This window comes from Leptosomus discolor, chromosome 4, assembly GCF_034619465.1.
Source record: "Leptosomus discolor isolate bLepDis1 chromosome 4, bLepDis1.hap2, whole genome shotgun sequence".
Classification (NCBI taxonomy): Eukaryota; Metazoa; Chordata; class Aves; order Leptosomiformes; family Leptosomidae; genus Leptosomus; species Leptosomus discolor.
Genome location: NC_141394.1, coordinates 11,185,005 through 11,212,564, shown reverse-complemented (window position 1 = coordinate 11,212,564; position 27,560 = coordinate 11,185,005). Strand labels below are relative to the sequence as shown.

The following is a 27,560-nucleotide window of genomic DNA, read 5'->3' as shown; positions in this document are numbered from 1 at the left end:
TTGCTAAGCACTAATAAGCCCATACAGCTGTTGGCTCTCCATAGGCAAATTATTCAAATAAATCCGGTGCTCTATTTTTGTCTAGTTTTTGTTTTAAAGGCATATTTAAACAAATCCTTGAATTCTCTCATTTATGAAAGAAAGGTAATTTCAGCTATACAGGCTCCTTTCTGTGGACTCCCCCAGTGATCCTGTAGCTCAGATATTACCCCAGTTGAACGTTCTAAAGGAATTTCCTACAGGGGTCCTGTGCGGCTGCCCTTCCCTTTTGGGGTAAAGGAAAACCAACTCACCTTGCAGTCTCCTTCCATTCCATCTCTTGTCCATCGATGGCCAGGAGTTCATCCAGCTCTGTGAAGAGCTGCGGGGGAGCCGGGCTGTCATCTTCCTCTCCGAGGATGAAGCGGATGCGTTCAGCAGCGGGGGAGACTGCAGAGGTGAAAATACTGCGGTTAACGGCCTGAGAGATGACCAGGGACATGCGGCTCCTCTCCTTCTCCTTCCCCTTCTCCCCAAAGCCATTCAGCTGTTTCTCCAGGCTGTCTTTTCCATTTGACATCCTAGTTGCTGCCGACGGAGGGGCGTGAGCAAGGGCACGTCTATCTCCCTCTCTCCCCTTCCTTGCCTCTCACCTAACTTCTTAAAAGTTTAAGCTGGGAGTAAAGTTCAGGAAAACTTGCCTCTTCCTACAGTCCTTAACTATGTTACAGCAATTTGCAGCCCTTGTAAAAAAAGCGCTATCAAGCTCAAAACCAATATGCTCTATGGTGCGTGCCCAGGGACCTTTCGTACTCTGATCAGCTGAGATCCTTCGCCCCCTTTTTTATATGACGTAAAACCAGTTTCAGCCAAACTATTTTGGGGCTTGCTGTGACAGCATCCCATAGCTGGCTTTCCCCTCCCTGCCAACAAGGCTCGGGCTCCCATTGGCCTGCAAGGCAGCTGTAACCTCCCCAAACCTACTCCTGGCAAACGCAGGAATATTTAACAGAAAGGCTGTCTCATCTATACATGAAGAATGCGACCCAACGCATTTAGTCAGGCACCAATGCACTGAAAAAAAACAACCATTCCTATTGGGAAAAGACTGCCCGTTTAGGTAAAAGAAACTATGTTCAACACACGCTCCTTTGATAGCACAAGTAAAGTTCACTTGCCTTATTAGCTCAAGAAAAATTAGCAGAAACCCCTTTCTGGTTAAGAAACACATGCCGTTCAAAATTAAAACCCGAGAACATCACTGTCCACATCCCAAGACCTAAGGGCACCTCCCCAAGGCAAATGGAGCTCATGCCACAAGAGTCACCTTGCTGGAGGAATTCTTGGGGTTTACAGTCTTTTTTCTGACCCTATCACCTTAAAACGAAGGTGTGATCATGTGAAATTTTAAGACAGACATCCTTTCTGCTGAATGTTTATTAGCATTAGAGTTAAACAGCAGACTATGAACTTTGAACAGTTCTGCTAAAAACTCCTTTCTTTCCAAAAGATCAGCTGTCTGTCTGTTGCAAAATAATTAATTACACCAGGTGTCCAATCACCATTGATTTTTTCCAGGGCAAACAAAATCTCAATTTGTAATGTGAAAAAAGGAACCAGTAAGAAACACGTCCTTTCCTCCCTTTTCTTTTCTTTTTTTTTTTTTTTAAATTTTATTTTAAATAAATGTTCACAGCTTTCTTCTTAAATTACTCGGCAAAGGTTGATATAAATCCATTTCTTCATTGGTTAGGGTGACAAATGCTTCCATAATATAAACCAGGTTTCTTTTCCATTGAAAGTATATTTACAGCCATAAACACTTGGTAGGAGGGATGACAACACACACAGCCACACATCCGGAAACCCCTGCAGCACCCAGGCCAGGATGGTATCGAGAGTATAGGTCGCTGGCCACCCCAGCACGTACCAGCCTCTTGGCTTTAAGTGTTTATAGAGGAGCCACGTGTCACTTCTTTAATATCCCAAACCAGCAACAGAGCAGGCAACCTCTGAAGAGGTCTTCAGAATACTGCACGTCCTGCTAAATGGGCTGTAAAGTGATTTCCTTCTCTCACTTAAATGGCAGCAGGGACATGTACACACTCCTCCTTTCTCCTGTCACAAAGTCCTCAGCAGCACTGCCTTTCATCACAGAAATCCCACTAAGAAAAGCTATAAAAGTCCATCCCTTAGTACAGAGCCTAACAGCCCAGCCTCTGTACCCGCCAACTAGGTCTATCAGCCTGTGTTTCCCACCTCTACCATTGTGTCTGCACAGTTGCAACCCACCAAGGCACCACACACCGGTGCTGGTCTATACCCATTTCCAGAAATTCCACCATTTTCACCTCCCTGCTGTGTAGCCCTTACTGCACCACCCTTGCCAATCCCCGACACAAAGAACTAACTGCGTATCGCCGCTCCTTTCCCAAGCTCATCATTTCAAGGGTACCGTTTCATCATCAGAGTTACCTTAACCACGACTGTCTCAGAACACGTGCTACAGCAGCCTTCCAACACAGACTGACTGTGCTCTGCCTCTGCCATCACGTAAGCCACACATTGCCCATCATTCAGTAAAATTCCCAGACTGGCTACACAAAGACTTTTGCATTTCCCATCGGTCCCTCCTTTGACAAAACCCATCACTTCCCACAAAACCACAAAGCTTTCCTTTGATATGCTCCTAACGTAGGACAGAAAAATATTGCTAAGCTGGATTTACAAACTTTTAGTTCTGGAAAAATATGCATTAACCCTCTTGGTAATTAGCTCTGTTATCTAACCACTAGTTCCTACAGAATTTACCTTTTTTTCTCAGATATTTTTCTCAGAATCTGTGAGATTACTGCATAATTAGTATTGGATTATTTGACTTGGATATAACATGCCCTTTGCAAAACAGTTCCAAAATATATCTGCAAACACCTAATCTTATGCATGAAAATTGTCCTTGCAATTATAAAAACAATTTGGACTAAAAATCTGCATCTAAAACACATTTAAAACGAACATTAGTATAAATAATTAAGATGATCCTATTCTAAAAACACAATTAGGCATAACACTTGAGCTCATCTTTATATAGTCAGCCTCAATCAACCACTGGTGCCAGAAGCTTGTGCCAAAACCAAAGCACCCGAGCATCAGGAGGCAGGGTTCAATTTCTTGCACATGCTCAAGGGCAGAATCTAGTCAAATAGAGGCCAAGGATTCAGCTAAGGCCTTTAAACACAAAGAGTTAAAAGATTATGCCTGGCCGAAAGAACACAAAACAGCTGACTGCATGAGCCCACAGACTTCCATGATCTACTTTCTCATCTTCCCTTAACCAGTTTGAATTTAGCTGAAGACAACCATCATCAAGCTGTTGCCACTCTCCAGCTGTTCGGTGGCTTCACAGCGGTGGAAAGGGCCTGGGGAATTTAAGATGGATGACTACAGCTCGTGTCTGAACTCTGCTGTCATCCTCCAGATGAAAAGCAAGACCTGCTGGCCGAGTACCCCTAACATGCATGTTTCGTCATCTTCCCCCTCCATCTGCACTAATGACTCTCAATATACTTTTATATCCTGAATAGAATTTAAATATCACAGCTAGAAGAGTAGCAAAATAAATTTACATCCTATTGCTTCAAAAGGCAACCTGGAGCACAGCAGCAGTTGGCGCATGGAACAGCCTGTAAGAGAAGTGACTGGAGAGCTTCTAGAGCTGCTGAAGCTGTCGGCTCCAGCCAATGGGGAAATTATCTCTTTTCAGTTATTTCAAAGTGGTTTTATCGGATGGAAGTACTACCCTAATACTCAATCCTATAACATGATAATTCTGCAACCACCCACAAGATTTTGCATCGTGAGAGGAATTACAGAAATGCTCCCACCAAACCTGGACATGCATTGTATGTCACCCCTTCCTTCTTTTCTCCTTTCTTTTGCTTTTGCTAATTTCCTATTAGCTGTGTTTAGCCCTGATGATAAGGTTCAAAACCCAATTAAAGCATTTGCTGGGTCACAGGTCTCCTATGGCTTGCTTTACCACATGTTCTTTATTGCGATTCTGCAAGTTAATGGGCCATTTATGGGTTGTTTATGTGCGCTCTTTAGCAAGGAGAACATATTTTCATCTTAATCTCCAGAGCGAACACTGTGTGCTCAGTGCAGAGTGGACAGCTAAGTATCAGGCTTAAGAACTGGAGAGAAATTAACCCGAGGGGTGAACTTTGCAGACCTCCCCCTGCCCGACCTTTGAGCACCAGCCCCGCCAGCCTGCCCCAGCCTTGACCATCACCTTCGCTTCCACCTAATCCGTCCAGTTTAGGAGCAGTTGGGACCAGCACCATTAATGACAGGATTGGCTGCCGCCACTGCTAGGTCTTTTTAATATTATTTTCCTTGCTGTCTCACTCAAGAACAACCTGATGATCAACAGCCATCTAAAGCAGAGAAAATGCTAATCCACAGAGTTAGATGGCTAGGACTACATTTTTTTTCTCCTGAATGAGAGAGGAATTAAGGTATTAATTGCAGATGGTAAAACGCTCCAATGCAACATGTGAACAGAGATACTGCCATCCATAAGTGACACCTCTTACCTCTCCCTTCTCCTTTGAGCAGGCAGTCCATGAGGCAGCTTATAAAAGACATCACTTGCAGGAGGGAATGAACACATCAGCAGTTTCTCCTAGTTCAGTTCAGGCCAATTACAAATACAATTTATACCCTCGGGTTCCCAAAGGCAAACTCAATCTCCATCAACAGAGAGCAATCTCAGAGAGCTCAGAAATAGAGAGAGACACATTCTAGCACGACAACCTCACATCAGCCACAGCTGAACTTCCCAGCCCCATGTCAGTCCTGCTCCTGCACTTGCTGGCTCTGGTGGGGAGCCCTCCCTCACTGCTGCGCAGGGAAATGCCTGGGGGCTTCGTGGTATCGGCCAGTATCCTAAAGTCACCTCCTGCCTCGGTGCCAACTTACAAGTGCCTCGCTTGTCGTGGGCGGAAGCTGGTTATAGCCTGGCTCTCCAGGTGTACAATGCTGCCTTGGGACAGGGTGGACTCGTTTGTGTTGATGTATAAGTAAAACAGCCTCTTCTCCAATCAACCGACGTGGTGTTCCTCCTGCTTTTTCATCTTGTTGTTACCAGTGACACTTTTAATATCCTTGGAACCTCCACCTCAGTCAACTGCTTCCTCCATTCAAGGCCAAAGAGACCATCTAACATGAAGTTCTCCGTTACTTCGAAGTACGTTGGCAGCTACAAAAATCCCCAAGAGACCTAGTGTAAATCCTTCCTCAAAGCCTGTGGTAACATTATCAAGGAAGGCTATTCATCAAATGTGTTTTACAAAAACACTTACTAAAATAGGACATGATTATACTCCCAGTAATTTCTGGGGTTGCCCTCACTCAGCCAAAACTTGGTTCAAATCCATCTGAAGTCAGAGTGAGCTAGTTCAGCAAAACACCTGTGCAGACACTTTTATCAGATTTAATTTTCTTTCTAGTTTAGCTGACTTCACTTCCAAAATTAATTCATTACCAAAACCAATTTTAAGTGTGTGTTAATGTCGATACAAGACCTTATGCAGTTGAATCATCTCCCGCATGATTTATACCTTCGATGAATTGCCGTTCAGTTTTCTGACCGCTCTTGCATGGACAAGCCCCAGAGTCTGAGCATTTTTAGATGCAATTCAAGGCACTATCTGGGGGTAAGTTTCTACTAAGGATAGCTGGTGACAAAACGCCATGCTCCAGCCAGCATTAACTACGAGAGCAGCAAAGCAGGCAGTTTTACTATTGTAATCCCCCTGACAGCAACAACCCCTTCTCTACCTAGGCTTCAGGCCCTGCAGAGCACACACAGTGAAATACAAGAACAGAGCTCTGCAGACTATAGGCAGTGCAAAACTGCTCCTAAGGACAGGAGACTAGGAAAAAAATAAATACTGCAACCCACTTGAATTTTGATTCTCCCTTTGTATAACTTCCAGCTGCAGGACAGACTGTGGACATTTACTATCTCTCCTTGATCCCCTTTCACAACAGGGACGTCATCAGAAGCAGCAGTAACCTGGACCAGCGCGGATTACACACGGCTGATAAGAACAGAATCCATGCTATCTTGATTTCACAGTGAGATTCTTGCTTTGCATGTACCTAGCTTGACTAATATAGGCAAGAGTCAGTTCAGTTACTCAGTTCGGCAAAACCTGCGGAGGAAAGTTGCTGAATCAAGATCGGGGTAAGATTTGACAGTGAGAACGTGAGATGAGACTCAAGAGCACCATCTAAAAGCAAGTAGGGAAGGCTTTTATGGCTCACTGTTTTATCAGCTTCCTTGAAAGACTAACCCAAAGAGAGGCACACCTAAAACCAGGAGTCACTAAAAATCACCGTCTTGGACATCTTCACGGGTTCAGGTACAGCACCTGACACATAGAGACAAGGCCACAGCGTGAGGCAAAGGACGCTCCCTCAGTTCACTAGCAGTACTCTTTGGCATTTCTGGAGCAGTGCTCCCATTAGAGCATGGCACATAGACTCTCTGTGCTAGTCTTGCACCTTTGCAGGTAAGAACTGCTACTCCCATTAGGGAAGAGATAACAGTCAAATGAAGTAATACAAATTTCTGCAGAACAAACCAGGTGAGAACGGATTCCCTGATTCCCCAAGTGCTCTATCAAGTGAACGCATCCTGGAGCGCCACTGAAGGAGTCAACTGCACAAAGATTTACATGGGACATCTGCTTCACAGAAATGCTTGCACCTGAAAACATGGCTCGGCGACCGCACATCGGGCCTTTCCCAGGGACTTGCAGAACCCACCTCTGGACAACCAACTCTCCAGCTAATCACTCTAAGCCAGCGTGAGAATTTATTTTTTTCTTATTTTGTTTCTTTTCTTATAGAGAAAAACAATTACTTTTTGACCCTGCACTCAGTGCCGGCTGGTTCTAAGTCAGATTAGACTTGTCCAAAGGCACAACTTGGCAGCCTGCAGGGAACACTCACCACGCTACCCAGATCCCAGCCTGGGTCATTTCTTTCACGACTATGGGCTGTGAAAGCAGAGAATGCTATTCAAGCTGCTTGATCCATCTTGAAGCAAATATCCCCCATCCCTTGATTGTGACCCTTTCCAGCACATAATGAATAGCACTGACTGCCTCTTGAATAATCCATTTTTGGTGGACTATTGTACTGCATGATTGTACACGTTTTACTGTAAGCTCTTCTGCAGCATGTGGCATATATTAAGTCTTTGATCTGCAAAAAATCTTCAGTATTAGACAAATGCTTACTAATAATATATTCTCTCAAGTGCCAGAAGAATGGCAGCTTTTACGTAACCATTCGCTGAGCATTCTCAGCTCCCTTTGTCTTTAGTGTTGTTGAGATCATGTACAAAATTTTTGCCTATAGACATTTCATTGAAACATTCCTTGGAGATACAGGGACAGAAAAAAGACTCTTCTTCCAAAATTACCTCAAACTCATCTATAGCAGACAGCTCCTGTGGACAAGGTGTGCACTAGGGACAATCGGTCTGGCAACCTTTTAAACAAAACCAGCATCATCTAATGCCAAAGACGGCCAAGCCTTAACATGAAAGGCACTGCCTATAAAAGAAGACAGACTGCTAATTCCATCCACACAGTCATGACAGAAAGACCATTGCATGCTATACCTCAAGTCTAATTATGAACTCTTCCCCACATTGTTCCACTTCAGAGAGAGACTGTCAATATCTGTCTTCAAAAATTGTTTGTTTCTTTCAGCTGCAGACTATAACAATAATATCTATGTAACACATAGAAACGGAGGCAGCTGCACATTCCAAATGAAATGCATTATTGATAGCCTCCCACAGATACACGATTAGCAAGCTGAGCCAGACTGAATATTTAATATATTTTAACAACGCATGTCTCTGCCTGCTCAAATCAATGCAAAGTTCCACTGACTTCAGGGGTGCGGAATCGGGTGTACATGGACCATGGTATTCTCCGTGGGTATGCTGTAGCTAGGTGTTAAGCAGCAGTGACTACCTTCCAAACTGCTAGAAAAGCATGAAATGTCTCTTTCTCTATCACTTTTAAAAAATTTCCTAGATCCACCAAGTGTCATTTTTAATTACATCAAAGGCAGCGATGCCTCTGACACCTATTTTTACGAAACAACTAGCCCATGCTTCTGTACCGTGGCCTGTACTCTGCAACAAACCACACTGTCTGTAAGCCCCAGCACAAGATAAACTACGTAACAAGCAATTCATTACAAAATATGGATAACAACGGTATTTTTTGATTAATCCTGGAGGTCAGCCATCTTACTTCAAGTTGTGTGAAACTGCTACAGCAGCATATTTTTAAGGAGCTATTACTGAGCAGTTGCCAAAAAGACTTTTATAAAGAAAAAGCAGCATCTAGAGGAAGCCTGGCTTTCCTCTGAGCTTTGTAACATTTCCCACTGTCACTCAGATATGGGATGCTGTCTGGCATCATCACCTCCCTCGGCCCTGAGTAACAGTCAAGTCTCCAGTTAAACCATTTAGCAGCACAGTGGCTGCCACATATAACAAAGTTGATAAATTGCTCCTAATTCTCAGCGGTTTTCTTTTTCTTCATCTTTTTCCTTCTTAAAGCAGTATGGCTTTCACAGTCTTCTGCAAAGACGTGTGCCGTTTACCTCTCTGGAATCCTGCTCGGGTCCTATTCTAGTATCTTAACATCTTAATCACATTAGTGATCACACACAACTACCCCCGTATTTCCACCAGCATCAACAGCACAATGTGGGCACAAAGCAACTGCTCAACAAAAGCTACCACAAAAGAAAGTTCCTGTTCCTCCGGTGAGCAAAAAAAGACACCATTTTCTTCTCCAACACTGTAACGTGGCTCCCTCCAAGACAGTTTAAAAGCTTGTTTTGATGCGATGCAGTCCCTGAATAAGTATTGTCATTTCCTTGCATCAGCTACAAGCCCCGCTGTCAAACTATTAATTCCGTGTACCACTGATCATTTACCTGTGCCCCATTTTTTAGGTAATGGTGTATAGCAACATTCTTAAGGACACAGCTCTAACAACTCTGGGCTCTTTTTCTGAATTTAAGCTTCCATGCAGTGACAAGAAGAAACTTCCCTTCCCTCTCTTCGCTTTAAAACCAGCCCTCCGGCTGCAATAGACAATTTTATGCTTATTAAGCTCTTCTCACAAGCAGGGTTTCATCATTGTCTATTTGTCCCATTCAATCAATCTTCACATCAGCTCCAACCGCTTCAGCACTTCTAGAAGTCTTCTTCAGCGAGGGCTCGACAGAAAAGAACCAACCCGCAGAGGAAGCAAGCCAAGCACAAGTCTGCAAGGATTTTCATTTTTTTATTCCTGCAGCTTCAGTGCATGCCGAGCCCTTTGTCCCACGTGCCTTTCAGCCAGTGTCTCCGGCTGAAATGGAGCCCATCTCTGTTGCCAGGCAGTGTTTCAAGGAGTACTGAATGTCTCTGGCATCCCAACACGTTTTGCTTTCAACTCTTTTCATTCTGCCCCCTCTGTTTTAAAAGTTGCCAAATACCTTGTCCACTTCAGGCATGCAGAGAAAAGCCCATTATTATTCCTTACAATCGTTGCAGGAGACCAGCTGGGGTATGAGAGCAAAATAACGCACCGAAAAGATTCTGGAGGTTGTTATTTCTTCATGATCACCTGCCCCGCTTTCAACATCATGTAAGACAGCGGTGCCACAGGCTCCCATCATCACGAGGCTCAAAAGCACAAATAACCGCTGGAGGAGAGGAAGGAGGGAGAGCTAAATAAGTTACGTCTAATTTTTCCATCGCCTTGCACACAGGACCCTTATTTACGAAATAGGTGTCAGTGGCTGCGTCCCATCCGAATAGCTTCGTTTGGCAGAGGTGTAAGTGGCAGGATGCAGTGCCAGGAGTCCGAGACCGAAGCTGGGTCCTGCAAATCTGGCAGAACAGTGTACAAGAGAAGTCCCTATCAAGGTGAATCTCATTCTCAAGGGTGACAAATACTCGTGCAGCATCCATAACGTGACCTTCTTTTCACTGCCCAGTGTAAAATTAACAAAGGCAGTATTCATTACTGGGCGTTGTTTGGAACAGCAATAACTGCTTGGGTTGAATAAAACACAGCAGAGGGGCACTGCAGTCAACAGAGGGAAAATGAAGATACAAACGAAGAGGAAGATGTCTGTTATTGACATAACTAGAAACAGTCTTCACCAGAGCTGGTGGTGGATATGGAAGGAACTCCCTTCCTCCAGGTGACGGAGATGAGGGATACGTGTTGGCTGTTCCGACAAATGCACATCTCCACGCTATAAGCACTACTGTGTGAATTCAGTAACCTAAATCCATTCGGAGCTTAGGAGGTCACCTCATCTTGAATATCAGCAGGAGTAAGGCGCCAACCTTCTTTGAGGTGCTCTGAAAAAGCTCAGTGGTTTGGTTTTTTTCATCACCTTCTGAAAAGCTTCATTCAGTGACAAACCACCCTTTTGGCTCTTAAAGGTTAACAGCCACTTATCTAAAAAGCTGCAAAGCCAGCGAGAGAATTCAGACAATGCTTTCATTAACTTGGAGAGCAGCAGGATTTGGCCTGACAGAGAGGCTACAAAACCAGTTAGTTTCAATGTTTGGTTGTTGGTTTTCCTCGTACCTCCCTGCTGCACCAAAACAAGTTTGATTAAGCGGATCCATCTCTTCAGACCTGAACTTCGGGTGGCTGCATTTATTCCATATTTTAAGTCCTGATAAAAGCCCGTCCTCAGCACTTCCCTCACTTGGCATCCCTGGACATGCTATGAACATCCTGGTGAAATTATCACCATCTGTTAGTAGTGCGCCAAAGCAAAGCTTTTGGTGGACAAATCACTTCTCTGAGGGCATTTTCTTTTTCTCTCAGAGTCAAAACAATTCAGAAAAGGGTGCTTGCAATGGTATTTCAGTAGCAGAAAAACCCTATTGAGATACAGACACAATAACCAGTTTGGTTCCTGCCTTTAAAAATTAACCACCATTAACCTCAGGCTCTGAGTGGCTCCAGGCTGCCAGCAGCTCACTCCTTCCAACTGGCTTCCCAGAAAGAAACTCCTGATTCAACTTGTTCTCAAAAGCCTGGTGACATTTCTGCAGCTCTTGCTCTTCACCGGTTTCCCCTTGCAACAGCAAGTAGAGTTCAAGCTTCTGCCTCCTTTTTACTCTTAGCTTCACAGACTCACCCTTCACCTCCTACACGAGCACTAAATCTCCACAGAACACGAATATGCTGGAAAAAACTGGCTCGTCATTTCACAGACAAGGTCTGCACCTTCAAATGTGCCCCACGACTCTGAAGCAGAACACAGACAGACCAAGACCTGCAAACCCATCCCTCCACATAAGAAAAACTCAGTTGGTCGGTATCCCTCACCCAGTGAACTTGGGAGGTTGCCTATTTAGATCAACTGCTGACAAGAGAGAGGTGCACATAGGTCCCTATTTTGAGCCATTTTTATATAAGCTCCCAAATGGCAGATGATCTCTTGCTAGCGAGAGGAAGGGAGGTGAACTGTCAGGGTATTTTAGCAAATGTCAACAGCAACAACAAATGTTGGAGGAAGGGAAACAAGTTGAGATAAAAGAAGCTTGTAAAAAAAAAAAAAATAAACCCAAAGAAATCAAGAGAAGGCAAACGAAACGTTCATGAAAAGCACTATCAAGCTAGCAATCTATACTCTTCCTTGACTGCAAGTCAACTGGCCAGATCCCATGGTTGACCTTGGTGCCTACTGTGCAGAAGAGGAAAGAGCTGTTCTCACCAAAATACAAGAAGGAAAACTGACTCAGGCAAGGCAAGAGCTTCAGTGGATTTGCGAAGGACTCACCGATACTCAAAGACCGTTTTACTGCTTTAAGCAAATTTCTGTAATTCAATCGACCAAATACACATTTAAAATATTTCCACTTTTAGGAAAGGAATACAACCAGGATCTATACTAGTAAAATTGTGTGCAAGAAAAATAATAGACTGTTATCCAATGTATTTATACAGTAAACCTAAGCATAGGCCAGCTTTCAGTAAGTGACTGTACTGTAATTAACATCAACATAGTCGGGAAAAGGATACTGCCAAAACTGAGGAAGGAAGAATGCTAGTTGCAACAAACCTAACTTTTTTTTCCACTGAGAAATGAGAAATTTGGTATCTAAAGACGCATTTGGAGACTACTTACGGAATGCAAAGGGAGCCAACACAGAGATATACTTTTACTGCAAAAACAGAGAGGCTCAAGACCAGTAGGGAAGCACAAATGCACAGAATAAGGAGGCAAAGCCCCACTTCACTGTACCATTTAGGAACATCTTAGTCCAAAAGAAGCCTAGGTCAACGCAAAACTAGCAAACACAACACATAAGGAAGATGCAACCAAAAACTGGAGAGCAAGTACACAAGGCATACAAGGAAAATGAATTAAGAACATTAGCAGCAGGAGCTTGAGAACCAGTGGGTGAACTGGACCACCTCGGCGTGAGACAGCCAATTAAGAGGATTAAAGATTTTGCAGAAAAGCAAACCAGCTGCTTCGTGTGAAACTGCACCACATAGGTGGGTGGAAAGACACTTAACCTTTTTCAAGGGCTAACACGTGAAGCAGCTCAAACATGAAGGTGTCTGCAGAAAGAGGACAAAAAGATAGAGCCGAACTCAACAGCAGTAAGTGGCCAAGACCTCTTGTCCTCACACCTCACAGGACCCTGTTGAGCCCTGAGGTTTTAGCGAGGTCTGGAACATTTTGTACAGCCTGAAACAGAAGAAAACAATAATCAATCCAAAAAAATCACCACAAACTGGCACCCAACTAATTTCACACACTTTACGACGGGATACCACCTACCACAGCAGAAACAAACGAATTATTTTATCTGATTGCCATTTCTTTCTAGGCTCCAGGTACTACCTTTTGGATGTTTTCTATCATTGTTCAGCCACACTGCAGTTTAAAAAAAGTGCACAAGGTTAGCATGCCTTTATTTTTCTTCCACTACTAAAACCACAGCGAATCTGAGCTGCCACAGCCTGTTGGGACTTACACAGACCGGGGCTGCTGTAGTTAAAAACAAACCCATTAGCAGAGTTCTCGGAACCAAAGTGCTACTTAAGCAGATTTTTTTTTTTCTTTCTTTCAAGCTCTTAAATGCAACTTTAGCAATTATTGGTTTATGTAATTGCCTAACATTTAATGTTTACAGCAACATTTTACAACTAATTTACATGTAGTTCACTAAATGCTTTAGGGTTAATTGGTCTTTTGTAGTGCATTAAGTACCTTGTTAATTATTAGACAGCTGGGAGGAAAAAACAAGTAGGAGGTCAGTTTGAGGATGGCTTGGACTGTGCGGAATGGCTGCTTGTAATTAGCAAAATGCACGGGGGTGATTTTTGCACAGACATTGACCTTCCTAATGGTCAACCCCCTGTATAGCCCCAAAGCAGGCAATCATGGGTGTATTTTACAGGATCATATTATCTCCTTGGTTCTACCTATGAGAAGGAGGATACAACAGGACTCATCTGCTGACTTCACTGCTTACAGCACATGCATGTGAAACAAAGATGAAACCACAGGAGAAGAGAGAGAGAAGTTGCAATTCCTTGTGCTTGACACAAAGAACATAGCAGGGAAGACGGACATTTTTAAACACACCAGACAAAATGGGTGGAACAAGGAATGGAAGGAGGATCCAGAAGGATGTTTCCCTGGGCCATCCCTAGATGACCAAAATCAAGCAGCTTCTTGATTAGAGCACACCCAGGCCACATCTCAATAGCATATTTTGGCAAGAATAATTTTGTACTACCTGTGCTAAAATGGAGCCCCAGGACATCTAAGTGTTCTCTGCTCGGAGCTCAGATACATCCAAAGAGATCAGAACGATTCAAGAGGAAAAAAAAAATTAAAAAAAAATCAGTGTGCCTCCTTGGGGCTCTATTCCACCTGCACTTCTATCTAACAACAGAGTGTTGTAGGCATCATATCAGATAACTTAGAAACCAACATTAATAACTTAATTACCAAGTTGGCCCAGCTTTGAGCAGAGGTTTGGACCAGATGACCTCCATAGGTGCCTTCCAACCTAATTTATTCTACTCCATTAGTGAACTCCACATACAGCTAATCTCCACTCGCACTTATCACATCTGCTGCCCAAATGTGAGCGCTTTGCCAGGTTTTCAGAACAACTTTTAGTAATGAAGAGAGACTGGAAACCCCATGCTGGTTTTAATGATCTGCTTGGCACCATGGTCTGGAAGTTGAGATCAGAAACTAAAAGTAACAAAAAGCCAACTCTGTATATAAGAAGCATTTGCAAAAAAACACATCCAACTTGAAAAATTTATGTGCTGTCCCTTCCGTGCAGAGCGTTCCCGTGGCTTCTTCTCACCAAATGCCCCAGCTCCAACTTCTTTGGCTTTTAGTAAGATGGAACTATTACTAACCACATGTCCTGTGGCAGCCCAAAACATGACATTCAGGAGTCCAGACCCCCATTACTCTGGATGCTGCAGACATACTGATGTAGGCTAAATGGAGACATCAGCCACAATTAAACCGAACCGACTGGAGGATTGGATTTAAAATGCATTAGAGAAATCACGCAAGTTTCTTGCACAGACATTCTCATTCAGAATTGAAGCGTCCTTTATCAGACACATCTTGACTGGAGCTATCACACACCTAATCCCACAAAATCTGTGGGTTTTTTTCAAGACCTTCTACGCTAACTAACTGTTTGGAAACACCAAGGGCTGCCCCAGCACATCCGGTCCAACTCCATGTGCTGTCCCTCAAGACCAGCCAGAGGAAAACAGCAAAACAAGTCCAAACCAACTCTGCTTCCTCTGTCTTCAGGGAATCAACCTTGACCAACTCAACATGGAGTCAAACTCTACCTGTACTTTTTAAATCCCTCCTCAAGCACAGAAGTGTCCTCATCTGCAAAAAGTACTAAGCACCCAACAGCATAGTTGGCCTTAAGCAGCGTTCAGGACTTAAAAAATAACAAGGCGGGCGTGTGTGTGGGAAGAGAACAAATCAGCCAGGTACTAGTAACAATCTTTTAAACAACTTGGGATGGAAAGGGCAAAGCGGAAATGAACAGTGTTCTCCTAAACATATTCCATCAAACCAGCATTTCCTCAAATGTAAATTGCTTTACAAGTACTGATCTCCTTAGAGTCGTTAAATGCTATCTTTATTTCTTTTTAATTGGTCCCATTGCATTTTAAATTGCTTTTTGAAAGTATAGTAGAAGTACATAAACATGGTGTGTTGAAACGCTGAACTGTTAAAATATGTGAATTAAACTTAAAAACTCTGTGGTTTTACTGTTGCTCAAATGTCATTACCCAGAAATAAGGAATGTACTTGTTTTTCAAAAAAACAACACTTGATTATTAAGAAAGTCTTAGTGTGTGGCAAGTTTCTGCAAATGATTAATTATTATAACTCCGCAAGGGGTGCTGCTCCTTTCCTTCTGACCCCAGGAACACGCACACACTCCGGGTAGGTTTAAGAATAGCAACACAGAAATGTCACCCTTCCTGAGATTTAACGCTTTTTTACTCCCAGTGCTTCAGCCCCTCATTCCCCCTTCCCCGCTGGGATCAGTGGTCTGTGACTGGACCAGTCCATTTTGCAGATTCAGCCTAGTACGCGGCCACGAAAACAGTTAAATGGCTGCAGAACCAGTTACATGGCTGCAACGGCGAGGGTACGCGCCGCTGTCAGGAAGGTTTTTCTTTCCAGAGTTGAGGTGCGATGGGAGCTTCATACAGAAGACGTGCCTCTGACACAGACGTGAAGTTAAAGCTGCAAACCACCCAGGAGAAGTGCGCCGTGCAGTTAAGCGACCTCAGGCTGCGCTGTCAAAAGTTCACAGCCCGGCAGCTGGGCAGGGCTCAGTTAATACCGATATTCAAAGGACCGTGTCCCAGTGCCAAGCATGCAGTTCGTATGACAAGGGTCGCTTTGTCTCACATCCCCCTCCACCTCCCAGCACATGGGAAACTTCAGAAATTCCCTTGCCAAGGAGAACAACTAAGCTGAGTAACTTGGAATTACAGGCTTTCAAGGTTAGTTCGCTGCTGGAGCCAAGACATATTTCCAGTGCTTCTCAGGACTGAAAACAACCTTCTACTTTTAATGACTTGCCTTTTATCTTTAATAAGGGATTAGGAGTTATTTTTCCAGCTAATACCTTAAAATCCAGATAATCATAAAAGCGATCAGTAATACCCAATATATGTTAATTACTCATTTTCTTCTCGTCTCTCGTTGGCGCGCTGTCACTCATGTACATTAATTTGTCTATAATAAGGCTGCAAAGCAAAATCAACAAAAGGCTTCAGGTCCTCTGGGGAGTCACAGGTTTAGACTTGGGGGATTAACAACAGATTATATCTGGGACGACAGTGAAGAAAACAGCATTATGGCCAAAGACATGCTGAACTATCCAACCAGCCGTTTCCTATACCCGGACCCACGATCTCCCTGACTTCCCACAGGAGTCAAAGCAAGCACAAGACTGCTCCAAGAGAAGCTAATGAGGTGCTGGACAAACTTTTCAGCTAGATGGCAATAAGGTGAGACAAAGTCGTGCCTGCCAAGTTATTCCCAGTGAAATATGACCCTAAAAGAATTCGAAATTTTCAATAATAGGCTGCACTGGCCTTTCTAAAGGGAATCTACAGGAATAGCAGGTGTAGAAGCTGCACGTTCAAGATCAGATGTTGGCAGAGAGAAAAGCTGAAGGTGCTGGAATAATGACGATAAACAGCACGTTGCTCAGACAGGTAATACCTACGACTGCCAAAGATCTGAATGGATAGGCTGTCGTTAAAAGGCAATGTTCCAGCTACCTGTACACTCTTGAGGGCACAGAAATGCAAGCACCCAGGTAACCATCTTCTACCCCGGCTTATGAAAACACTGGACCAAACACTGCTGCTGACACTTCCCAAGCAGCTGTCTCAGCTCAGGAAGGTTGGTCTGGCAAGGACTGCTGGAGAGCACCAAGTGAAGGGCACACTTCTGCAAGAGCAGGGGAGGGGCGTCCCTCAGAAAGCTGAGTTCCAGATAAAACCCTCAGGTCACAGCCCGCTCTGGAAGGAATTCTCATCAACACTAGCAAAGCACCATACAACCACATTCAGTACAGTTCCCCAGGCCTGCTACTCAAGTACAGAGATAGTACAAAACAAAAGAGCTTCTAAACTGCAAATACACTTTGTGACAAAGCAGACACCCAGAAACTAGACATTTGCACCTCTGAACCCAGCTTCAGGAATACAATGTGAAACTGAAGGGAAAATATACATTTCACAGAAACCTCGCTACAGCACAAAATTAAGAGACTAAGATCTTGGTGGGGAAAAAAAAAATAAGAAAATTTAATGCAGCACAGATACTGTAACAAGGAAACAGCCTTTTCTGCTCACAAGAATAGCATCTCTGTCATAAATCGCTAGTTAAATCCTTCTCCTCCAGATTTTCACCTGCAGACCACAGAATTAGAGATGAGCCTAAATTGGAAGAAACCTCTGGAAACCATCTGCTCCAACCTGGTGCTGAAAGCAGGGCCTTCGATTAGGTACCCAGAGCCCCATCAAGGCGAATCCTGAACATCTCCAGCAAAGGAAAATGCATCATTTCTCGCTCCAATGTTTGCTCTCATGGTGAAGAATATTTTCCTCGTAGCCAGACAGAATTTGCCCTGGAGCAGCTCACGCTCGTCCCCTCCGGTCCCATTGCTGTGCAACCCTCTGAAGATCTCTGTATATCGGCGAGACAACGGGCTTCACTTACAGCTCTCCTAAGAGCTCTACAACCGCACAGACACAGACAATTCAGGCTAAGTTTCAGGACTGCCCTTTTCTGTTCAGCCAAAACCTAATTCCACTTTATTGCTTGGTTCATTACTTTCTTCTTCATATCCCAGCGGCATGCAGGAAGATCACAATGAGGTGGTTGTCCCACATCCAGTGCAAATTCTATTCAATCCCTGCTCTTTATGCTGAGGGCAAGAAACATTGAGGCGAGTCCCTAATGTGGATCGGGACTTCAGATGCAGGCTGAATCGCTCCCAGGGAAGATCAAAAGACTCTAGAGGCTTCAGCTATGAAATTCAAAGGCCTTCCTACTGCACGTGTGCAAGCAGGCTTTCACAAAACTTAGACTTTTGGGTGGTTCGGATAAATTTTCACCTGGGCCATGACTGCCAGACATAGCCAACTGTTTTCATTTCAAGTGTCTGGTGCAAAACACAGGAGGGATCTAGTTTCCCGAGATGAGGGTCACTTAATTTTTTTTGTTCTCCGAAACCTTTTCTACAATTTCAAACAGAAATTTATCCCTGCCTTCCTTCCTCCTCCTCTTCCCCAGAAGAAATCTGAGCCCAAGGCAGACATCTAAATGGAAAATTCAAGTCCCAACGATTACATCTTGGCGAAGACACAAGCAAGGACCTTAGATTCTCTGGTTTAACTGTCTATGTGCTATCGCACAGGTATAAGAAAAGAGCTAAGAAACTGTTTTAGCTTTATGTTTAATAGTGCAAGCAGCCAAGATGCAAGTAGCCCACCATCCAAGTGCTCCGATATTCAGATTGCCTTTGCTACGACTTTATGGTCCTGTTGAGTTCATCTTCAACGGCCCCACAAGTATCTGAGTGCAAGGCTTCCCTGTTTGCAGAAGAGTATTGCCCTAGGAATTCATACTTCGTTGGATGCCATGAATTTGGAGAATTTCCTGGATGTATCAGAATACGATTTGGGTGGCAAGAAAAAATAATTCAGTAGCAAGTACAGATGTACCTACTTGTAATTACATATAGCACTTACCTTCTGCCCTCTGTGCAGTAATTTCTTCAATTGCCTGAGTCCCAAATAGCCTAAAGCTGGCTGCTTTCATTCAGCTCACTTTACAATTCTAAAACCATACATCATGTAACTTGTGGGAAAGGAAACAGCAAACCATGCCCTTCAAAGAATTTTTTCATATTGCCCTGAAATTTACACCATGAAAACTGAAGCACTCTGTGAACTTACGACAGAATTTTTGGAAAAGTCACCAGTAGCAGCTTTTAAAGTCAACATAGATGAGACTGACAGCATCCACTTTTTCTACCCTACAGCAGCAACAAAGCTTTGTCAGAAATAAAAGCTTAAAAACAGACCACTGACAACCTTTCCATTGGACTTCCTCCACCACATTCATGTACGCTTTCACGTTAATGCAGCTTTCAGTTTCAAGACGACAGTATTTGAAATCCCAGCGCTCTCGCAAACACACGCATCCCATAGAGTTGATTTCCCGATATCTCAAAACATCTCCTCCTGTAACCTCTGGAGTCAGCACTCATGTAACACCAGGAATCATCTGGTTCTCAGCTCTATTAATAGAGGCTCTGCCTGTGGACAGTGTCTGTGGCCAGGGCAGTCTCCCAGGTCACGTAACCCTGTGCGTGTTTCCTCTCTCCGGAGCACGACGTGCGGACGCCTGCTGCTGCCCGGCCAGCACAAGCCAGCAACTGCAGCATCCCAGGAGCCTGCACAAGATGTCAGCACGCGCCGCGTTTCAAGCGAGGATAACTAAGTCATCAACTGTCTCTTGTGGGGAAAGTACAGAGACCTGACGCTTTACCGCAGCAATTACACCGCTGACATAGACGCGCAGATGAAAGGGAGCAAATCCAGCTCCTGTTTTCAACCGCAGGTGACCATCCCATACAAAACACAACCACAGTGTCAGTTCCTTCAAACCCCACTCACAGCCTTCACCACAGCTGTGGTTTTGTCCACATGACAAATCCACACATTCATTTTAACTTGCCTAAACAGAACTTGCTTTTAAAACACATCGAATTTGCATACAGGCTAATTTTGAAGCTTCAAATGATCTCTGTGTTACCAAGTCATCATGTACTTTAGCATAGTTACCTTCCCTTAGCTCTTGCCCGTAGCTGCCAATACATCAGCTACCTGCATGATGTCGGGCCCCTACTCATGACGTTCACCATTTCTTTCTCATTTCCCTGGAGCTGACGTAGCATTTGCTAACTGCAGTGGTGCAAATTCTACAGTGCAAGTCTCAGCATACACTCATAAGCCCTGCATTAAAAAAAAAAAACATGCAAAAACCCAAGAACTTTTTCCAAGTATCACAGCCACTTAACACATATCGTAAAATCAACCACAGTGCTAAGAAAAAGGGAGATGCTGGCGAAGCTCTGGAGAAGGCTGGCCTGTTCTTTCACAGATTTGTGATTAACACACAATTCTGGAAGGAAGTGGACAACGGGAGAGGTAAACTGGCCAAGATCACCCAGAGGGTTAGTGACAGGGAGCCAAAAATGCAACTTGGCTCGCCTGACTCCACTGCAGTGCCCTCCCCATTAGATTACATTGCCTATTACAGAGCCATGGTATCCTGATCTTCTTCTCTTCCCTGCAATACCATTTAGCACAGGGCCCTAAATTAATTCATCTCCTATGGAGTCAAGGATGAGCAAAAGTATGAGAATGCATGGACGCGAGGGGGAAGAAGTTACAATCTTGGGTTTGCTTGTTTGTCAGTGTCCTAGAGATTGTTGACAAGAAAACAACTCGTTATTTATCTATTTATGTCCTTTTCTCGGAAGTTAATTATATTTTTTAAGCAGAGCATGCGATTTTAGGGATAGGTATGAAAAACAGAAGTGGTTTTCATAGAATTGAAAAGCTTGCTGGACTTCTGACCTTCCCCTTTCATCCCAAAGAACTGTAAGAAACCCCTGGAGAATGACAGCCACCTTCATACAGGATCTCCCAAGGACATGCAAGGCAGGTTATTCCTTTTGTACTCCATTTGGCAAGAGGGTAGGCAGAAGAATCGCACCTTAGAAGTGATAAAAGCAGTGGACTCTCACGACAAGAATTCAACTCTGGCAAGTTGGAGAACTATTTTCTTCTCATGTGGATGCAAAAAAAAGTGAAGCTTCTCTTTGAGATCCATTACAAAGCCTGCATCATCAGACCACCAAACCCCACCTCTGGGGACCCCTGTCAAACTCAAAGGAAGGGAGGACCTCTGCAGCCACAACGCGCTCCTGCTTTTGCAAGAGAGGCTGGATGTTTCTCCGCTGACTTCCCACCTGCTACGTACCCTTTCGTTAACCTTGGAAAGTCACTTGGGATGCCACAGGATTGGAGCACCAAGTCATTACTTCAAGACAGTGATAGAAAATTTGTTCATATTTTTCTCCATTATTTGCTTTCAAATACTTTCTTAACAAACTGATTTAAAAACTAACAAACGAAATTAAGACCTGAACTGTACTGTAATCTACCAAGAACATGAAAACTAGTAAGATAGCCCTGAACAAAAAGCAGAAAGTACATGTCTGATTCCAAAGATGAGGGCAAGCCAAATTGCTTAATCTGAGTGAGAATGACTAACTAATGATCTCAGCCGAGACTAAGCAAATGTGCTAAACTAGTTTTTGAAAGCGGTATCTTCTACAGTGCAGAAAGAATACTTGAACTGTCAGTTCACTTTACTAAATTATTCAACTCATTAAAGAAATTAAATGGGAGGTGACAAAACAGGAGAGGTTGTTTATTTCTTCTGAATTCTGAACTAAAAAGAAGGGGCAGGAAGATGAGATCTAAGGAGAACGGGGAACTCCACTAGCTCATTAGCTCAGATAACACTTCCCTTGATTCCTAAAGTGATTTCAACTAGTGAAAAAAACCAACCCAAAACCCACCAAACACCAAAACCCTCAAGTAGTTGCACCAATACAAATAAAGGCGGCCTTCCCCTTATACATTTTTAACCAAATTTCAATTTCCATCCACACAGAACTTGACAAAGATTATACAAAAAGGTAGTCCTCTTAACCTCCAGCCAGATACCAGCATGTGCTCCTGAACTTGGACATCTACAGGTAGCACTGCCACAGAAGGGGAGTGGGCAAGCTCCCGGGAGAGTCAAAGCCAGGCTGAGCAAGAAAGTTGAGGGAGCAATTCATTTGAGCAGCCAGAAGGTATCTGCTTCAGGGGCTGCTGAATCACTCCCCAGACTTGACTGTGCAAGTTAACTACACCTCCAGTGACCATAATGGCAATTTATAAATGCCTATGGTGTATGCTGACACCCACACAGAGCTGTCTATATTCAGGTGTTTGTGTTCCGTCCCTAGTAAATAAAAAATGCATTGGTTGCTATTTTCTAATGCACAAAAATTCAGATGCTGAATACCCGTAGATAACATTATCGAATTAAAAGAAGTATTTATAAGTGTGACTTGGCTACCAAAATGGAATTATAGATTCAGTGTGAAAGAAGTATTAACAGCAAATCAATCATTGAGAATCAGCTTCCCTTTAGGAAATGATTAAAATAATACAGCCAGATTAAAATCCATTATTTAAATTAAAGTTTCCTACCCGCTGATTCCAACCACTAATGACACCAAGATTTTTATTTTTATTTTTTAAGGCAAACCAGGCTCCCTGATGAACATTACATTACTTCGACTACTGACTTAAATTCTCCAGAGCGTGATGCACATTGTCACGGTCCCAGAAAAAAAGAAACACTACCCCAACCAACAAGGGATGGAGCCCTCTGCAAGCAAGAGGCAGCAGTGAAGCTGCAGAATGGAAAGGAATTCATTGAATGCCAAGACACACATGGATCCATCTCAGCCACTTCAGATTGCAGAATTTTAACAGTTTTATTTGTGTATGCAAAAACACACACAGAAAAGGGATTTTTTTCTTTTAAAAAATTGGCTTAAAGCCTATTGCACTTTTAAAGAGAGACAGGAAAATTATATTAAGAAATACGCAGTTAGTTTTCAGGGAAAGGAAATTCCCCAGCTCGCCCTGCTCTCCAGTTCAAAGTATTTGCTTAAAGCTATATGTAAAGCCAAGTCACGGCGCAGAGAGAGGAATCTCCTCATTTCCCAATCCTCTACAACAAAGCGCTAGGCAAACCTTGCCAGGGACACATCTAAGAGCCACAGGAATATGTGTTACTGAAACCCCCTTTCCCAGAGTCATCACACCTTGCTATGCCACTTACACTGAAGAAGTTTTCAAGAAGGAAAATGAACTTGTTTGGGGGCTTCATTTATTTCAGAGTGAGCAACAAACAGCAGTTTGGTCCCACAAATGGATAGACCCTTGCCTCAGCAGCTACTGAAAAAGAAGCCTAGGCTGTTAACTTGAAAAGCATCTCCTGCGAAGGGCTGCACTCCTCTGTGCAGACGAAATGTTATGAAGTCGTCGTTGTCTGCTTTAAGAGAAAAGTTTGAAGAATTTTGAAACCTTGACTGATCCAGTAGCATATGTGAAGTCAAACTGAGGACAGCACATGTGCTCATATATCAACATCAACCCGTTTTCCTCCCTTCAGTTTTCAGTAAATGGATTTCATGCAGCAGCAAATTCAGAAAAATAAAATAAATAATAAAATAAACCTGCCAGCAATCTGCTGTGCATGAACTGCTGTACTTGGACTACACCAGCACTTCTCCCGCCCATGGGCTGCAATACGAACACTGTGCACTGCTCAATATCCCAACCTTATCGAATATCCTAAGGACAACTCCATCCCATGGAAAAGTACCTTCAGAAGAAACAGGCAGGGCCTATTTGCTACACGTTTCCATCAAATGCATTAAAGACGATGTAGAAATAAAAGTCAGAAGCTGTTTTCCAGGTGTTTCTCAACTCCGTAGCAGCTGAGAAGTCACAAAGCAGCAGACAGCTCTTTCAGATACCTGTTCCCTCAACCACAACCCAGATTCTTCTGCTTCATTTTGAGATGAAGTCAAATGCCTGCTGACAACAGCACGTCAAAGACGGGAACAGTTCAATTCACTGCAGGTTCATAGACAAAGCAGGACCTGGTCTAGATCAAGAAAGCTTTTCTTCAAACACGTTTGGTTTTTATCCCCCAAAGAGACAGGAAATTGTGAGCAGTAAACCTCAAGGATTTTTCTAAGATTACTGCATTTGAAAGCTGTCCTCAACTAGAGATTCCCATTTTAAGCAGATGCTTTGCATAACTGAAAGAAAATACATGACCTTGATAGGAAGCAAAATATTTCTTGCAAAACATTTACTCTTCCTCTTGCTATGCAAAATCCGTCTGTTCTTCCTAAATGAAGGACACCAAACCCACATTACTCGAAAAAATGTCACACAGATTTAATCGGAGGAGGATGTTTTTACAAGTTAAGCACTGACCTTATGTTTCTGAAGCCTTAGGCTTCCAAGAACAGAGCATCTTCTCTTCTGCACCAAGTTGCTGCCTTGTCTCTGGGGGCGTTTAACAGGCGCTCCCCTTCCAGTGTCAGGACTGAGAAAGGCACCACTGCAGTTCAACCTGAGTCCACCGAGCTCTCCACGTGTTGGAAGAGGACAGTTCAGAACCACCAGCCAGATGTGCAAGGGACCCTCTGGCTCACTGTGTCAGCCAAGGCCCTAGGGGAGGCCACCAGGTACTCCAGTACCATCCTGGCTCATCCCAGCCAGCTTAAGAATGAAGCTGTCATTGACTGCAAGAGCAACATACCTATAGCAACACTAAGTTCAGCTCAAAATGAACTTAGAACTAAAGGCTCCAACAGCCCAACACAGGAGACCCACGTGAAGCTGCTCTGGTATGAGCCGGAAAACTGATCTCACCTCCAGCCCATGCCTAAGAACACAGTTGGTACACTCTAGGAAACATCTTTCCTTTTTTTTCTTGCACCTTTCCCCATGAGAAGGGATTGCAGAGATATTAAAAAAACACCACCAACACAGCAAAGGAAAAAAGGAAGAAAAAAAATAAAGCTCAGAATTGCACTCTGCAAATGACTGCCTAACAGCAGAAGGCAGATTAATCAAAAAATGCATACATACATCAGGACAGCATGAAAATGAATTGCAAGTATACTGCCTGGAAAGTGTATATGTAAAGCTGATTGATTTCTGTGTGCCTACAGCTAAATCTACTTGCAGGTCTTGGAAAACCTGGGACCACTGTGACTCTGTGCGCCAGGTGAATCAGAGCACCCAAGTCATCATAAATGCACTCTGGTCTTCAGAGAAGTTACAAAAGAGGAGTCGCCATCCCAATTGCTTTTCATGCCACAGATACATCCTGGGTTTAAATGGTTTTCCTAAGAAATAACACACTTCTCAGTGCAGAACCTGAAGCAGGCAGATAACCCTCTTAGATAAGCACACACAGAAGTATGCATGCTGGCTTACTTCTGGGATATTTCCCAAGTTCAGAAATACTACTGTTAGGATTTTGTCTCCAAGATACCATTTGTCAAAGTGTTGCCCACTCTCTGCTACAACATCGTATTATCCTCCCTTGCCAACAGGCAGGGCTTTGGATACCCCCACGGAATTGCTGCCTCCTCTTTGTTCCTCCCACAGACTAACCCAAGAGAGACCAGCAGTCCCTCGAGACCCCCAGTAGGTGCACTACTTCTCCACTTTTTTCCCCAAAGGCACACACTGACATCCACAGCAGACAGATCGCCTGCAGAATCCACGTTTACGACAGAAAGGCAGGCAGGAGCTAGTGGCACCCCTTCTTGCACAAATCTCCCGGAAGGATGTTCTTTCACAGATGCCACCACTTCGACATCAAGGGCATTCAAAAGTGCACCAAATACCACCTAACACTGTCCTACACCCATACAAAGGTCCCAAGCTGTCTTAAAACTTGTGCCTAGGGCCTCTCCTCTTACAACCTGAAGCTATGGTGGTATCAGTGTCCAAATGATCAACCCCTGCCAGAAAAGAGCTACTGACAGCTGCAGCTCCTACATGTGCCATGTCCAAATGAAAGCTGACCAGGCAAAAACCTTCTGTCTTTCCATTTCTCACAAGCACCATGTTAAAACGCTTGCAGAAAAGCACAGCATCACCACCACTTCCAAACATTTCGGACAAGTACAGGCAGCAAGTGAAACCGCTTGCAATAAATACCATAAGCCTGACCCACACAGACCCACAGTCAAAAAAGATGTAAAATTACAGAAGGTAATCAAAGGCGAGGCCCGTGGCTACTCACGCTGTGATCTCAGACTTAAATGGTCACCATTTTTAAATGCGCAAAACAGTTTATGTTATTCACACCAAAATGGACTTAAGAAAATCACTTGCCGTGAAAAACAGAAGGAGCTTTAAACACTTCTCAAAGGCTGCATTTGCTAATAAGTACTTCACAAGCAGGAAAACTGAGGTCATTAAAATGCAACATCTGTTAACGCTAGTGAAACGTATTGATTTTTGTACTGGTGGTTCACCCAAAAGAGAAAGTGATGACAATAAGCGTAAGTCTTGAGTCAAGTCATTGAGCAGGTGACTTGGTTTCTCCAGTCACTCGAACTGTCACCACTGACTTCATGGAGAACAGAAGTAACCCCAGCCCTCGGGGCTTCCAAAGCTCTCCCCTTGAGACCTCGTTTCCAGCTGAAACCTCAGAGCACATCAAAATACTCATTTCCAACACGTGCTGAAAACCAGCAGGCTTCAGCCAAAATGGCAATCAGCTTCCCAAGTCTCCAAATTTCAAAGTAATCTGAGAGTAAATACTCTCCATCGAGTTCTCCACTTAAAGCAAGCAGGTGAAAAGAAATACAAACGCCTTTTCTGGTGAGTCTCAGCCTCACAATCCAAAAGTAAAATAATCATTACCAAGGGTTCAAAAACAAAAAAGCCAATATAAGCATGTATCAATGGAGTGTTTACACATTGGTTAAATGGAATAGGACAGAGCATTCCTGCCATCTATAAACACACAGTTCCTCTTCTCTCCCAGAAAGCAATCTTGTCCGTAACTCATTACATGTGCATATTAACATTGCTTCAACTTTTGATAGTTCTTTCTATCTTCAAAGCCCTTCAATTTGATTAAAAGCAGCCGCATTCCCTTTTGACAACAGGAATGAACAGGTTCTTCCCCAAAGCACTACACCTTCCATTTCTCTGCCCTGCTTGCTTCCGTGCCAAATTCCTTGGCAAAAATGGCTATAAACATAGGAACTTTGATCAATAGGTTTTCAGCCATTTAAAAGTACGCAATAACCACTGTGGAATGATGAAGCAAATACCCTAGTATTTTTCCATTTTTAAAGAAGTACACAATTACGTTAACAAATGACAAAACTATGAGATTAGTCACAGGACAGTATTCACGGGAGTCAAGTCACAAACCTTAGATTAGCTGTAGATGTAAAGAAGTCAAACTAATTATCCTCCAAACCCCAAAATAACATTCAGCTGCACTGGGGATATTTACGGTCTCCCAAAGCACTCAGAATTAGCCACGGAGAGAATTGTCTGCTTCTGGTGCAGGATGGCAGTTTTGGAAAAATCTAACAAATGGATCCACTAGACTATTTTTCACTGTAAACAATCTATATCCTCTCCTGCAGAACGGCAAGGAAAAACCCCTTAGTTTGTTAATAGATATTATATCCACTTCCAGAAAATGAAGGGAAAGAAAATGCA

General features: G+C 43.5%; 1 protein-coding gene across 4 annotated transcripts in view; it reads right to left on the bottom strand.

The window, feature by feature from the left end:
- Positions 1-27,560, bottom strand: part of SLC4A4 (solute carrier family 4 member 4) — a 234,040-nt gene that overhangs the window by 87,791 nt on the left and 118,689 nt on the right. For all 4 annotated transcript variants that reach the window (XM_086464769.1, XM_086464770.1, XM_086464772.1 and 1 more), the window contains one exon: positions 294-429. In XM_086464769.1, the coding sequence (XP_086320895.1) occupies positions 294-429 (136 nt within the window). The remainder of the gene's footprint in view (positions 1-293; positions 430-27,560) is intronic.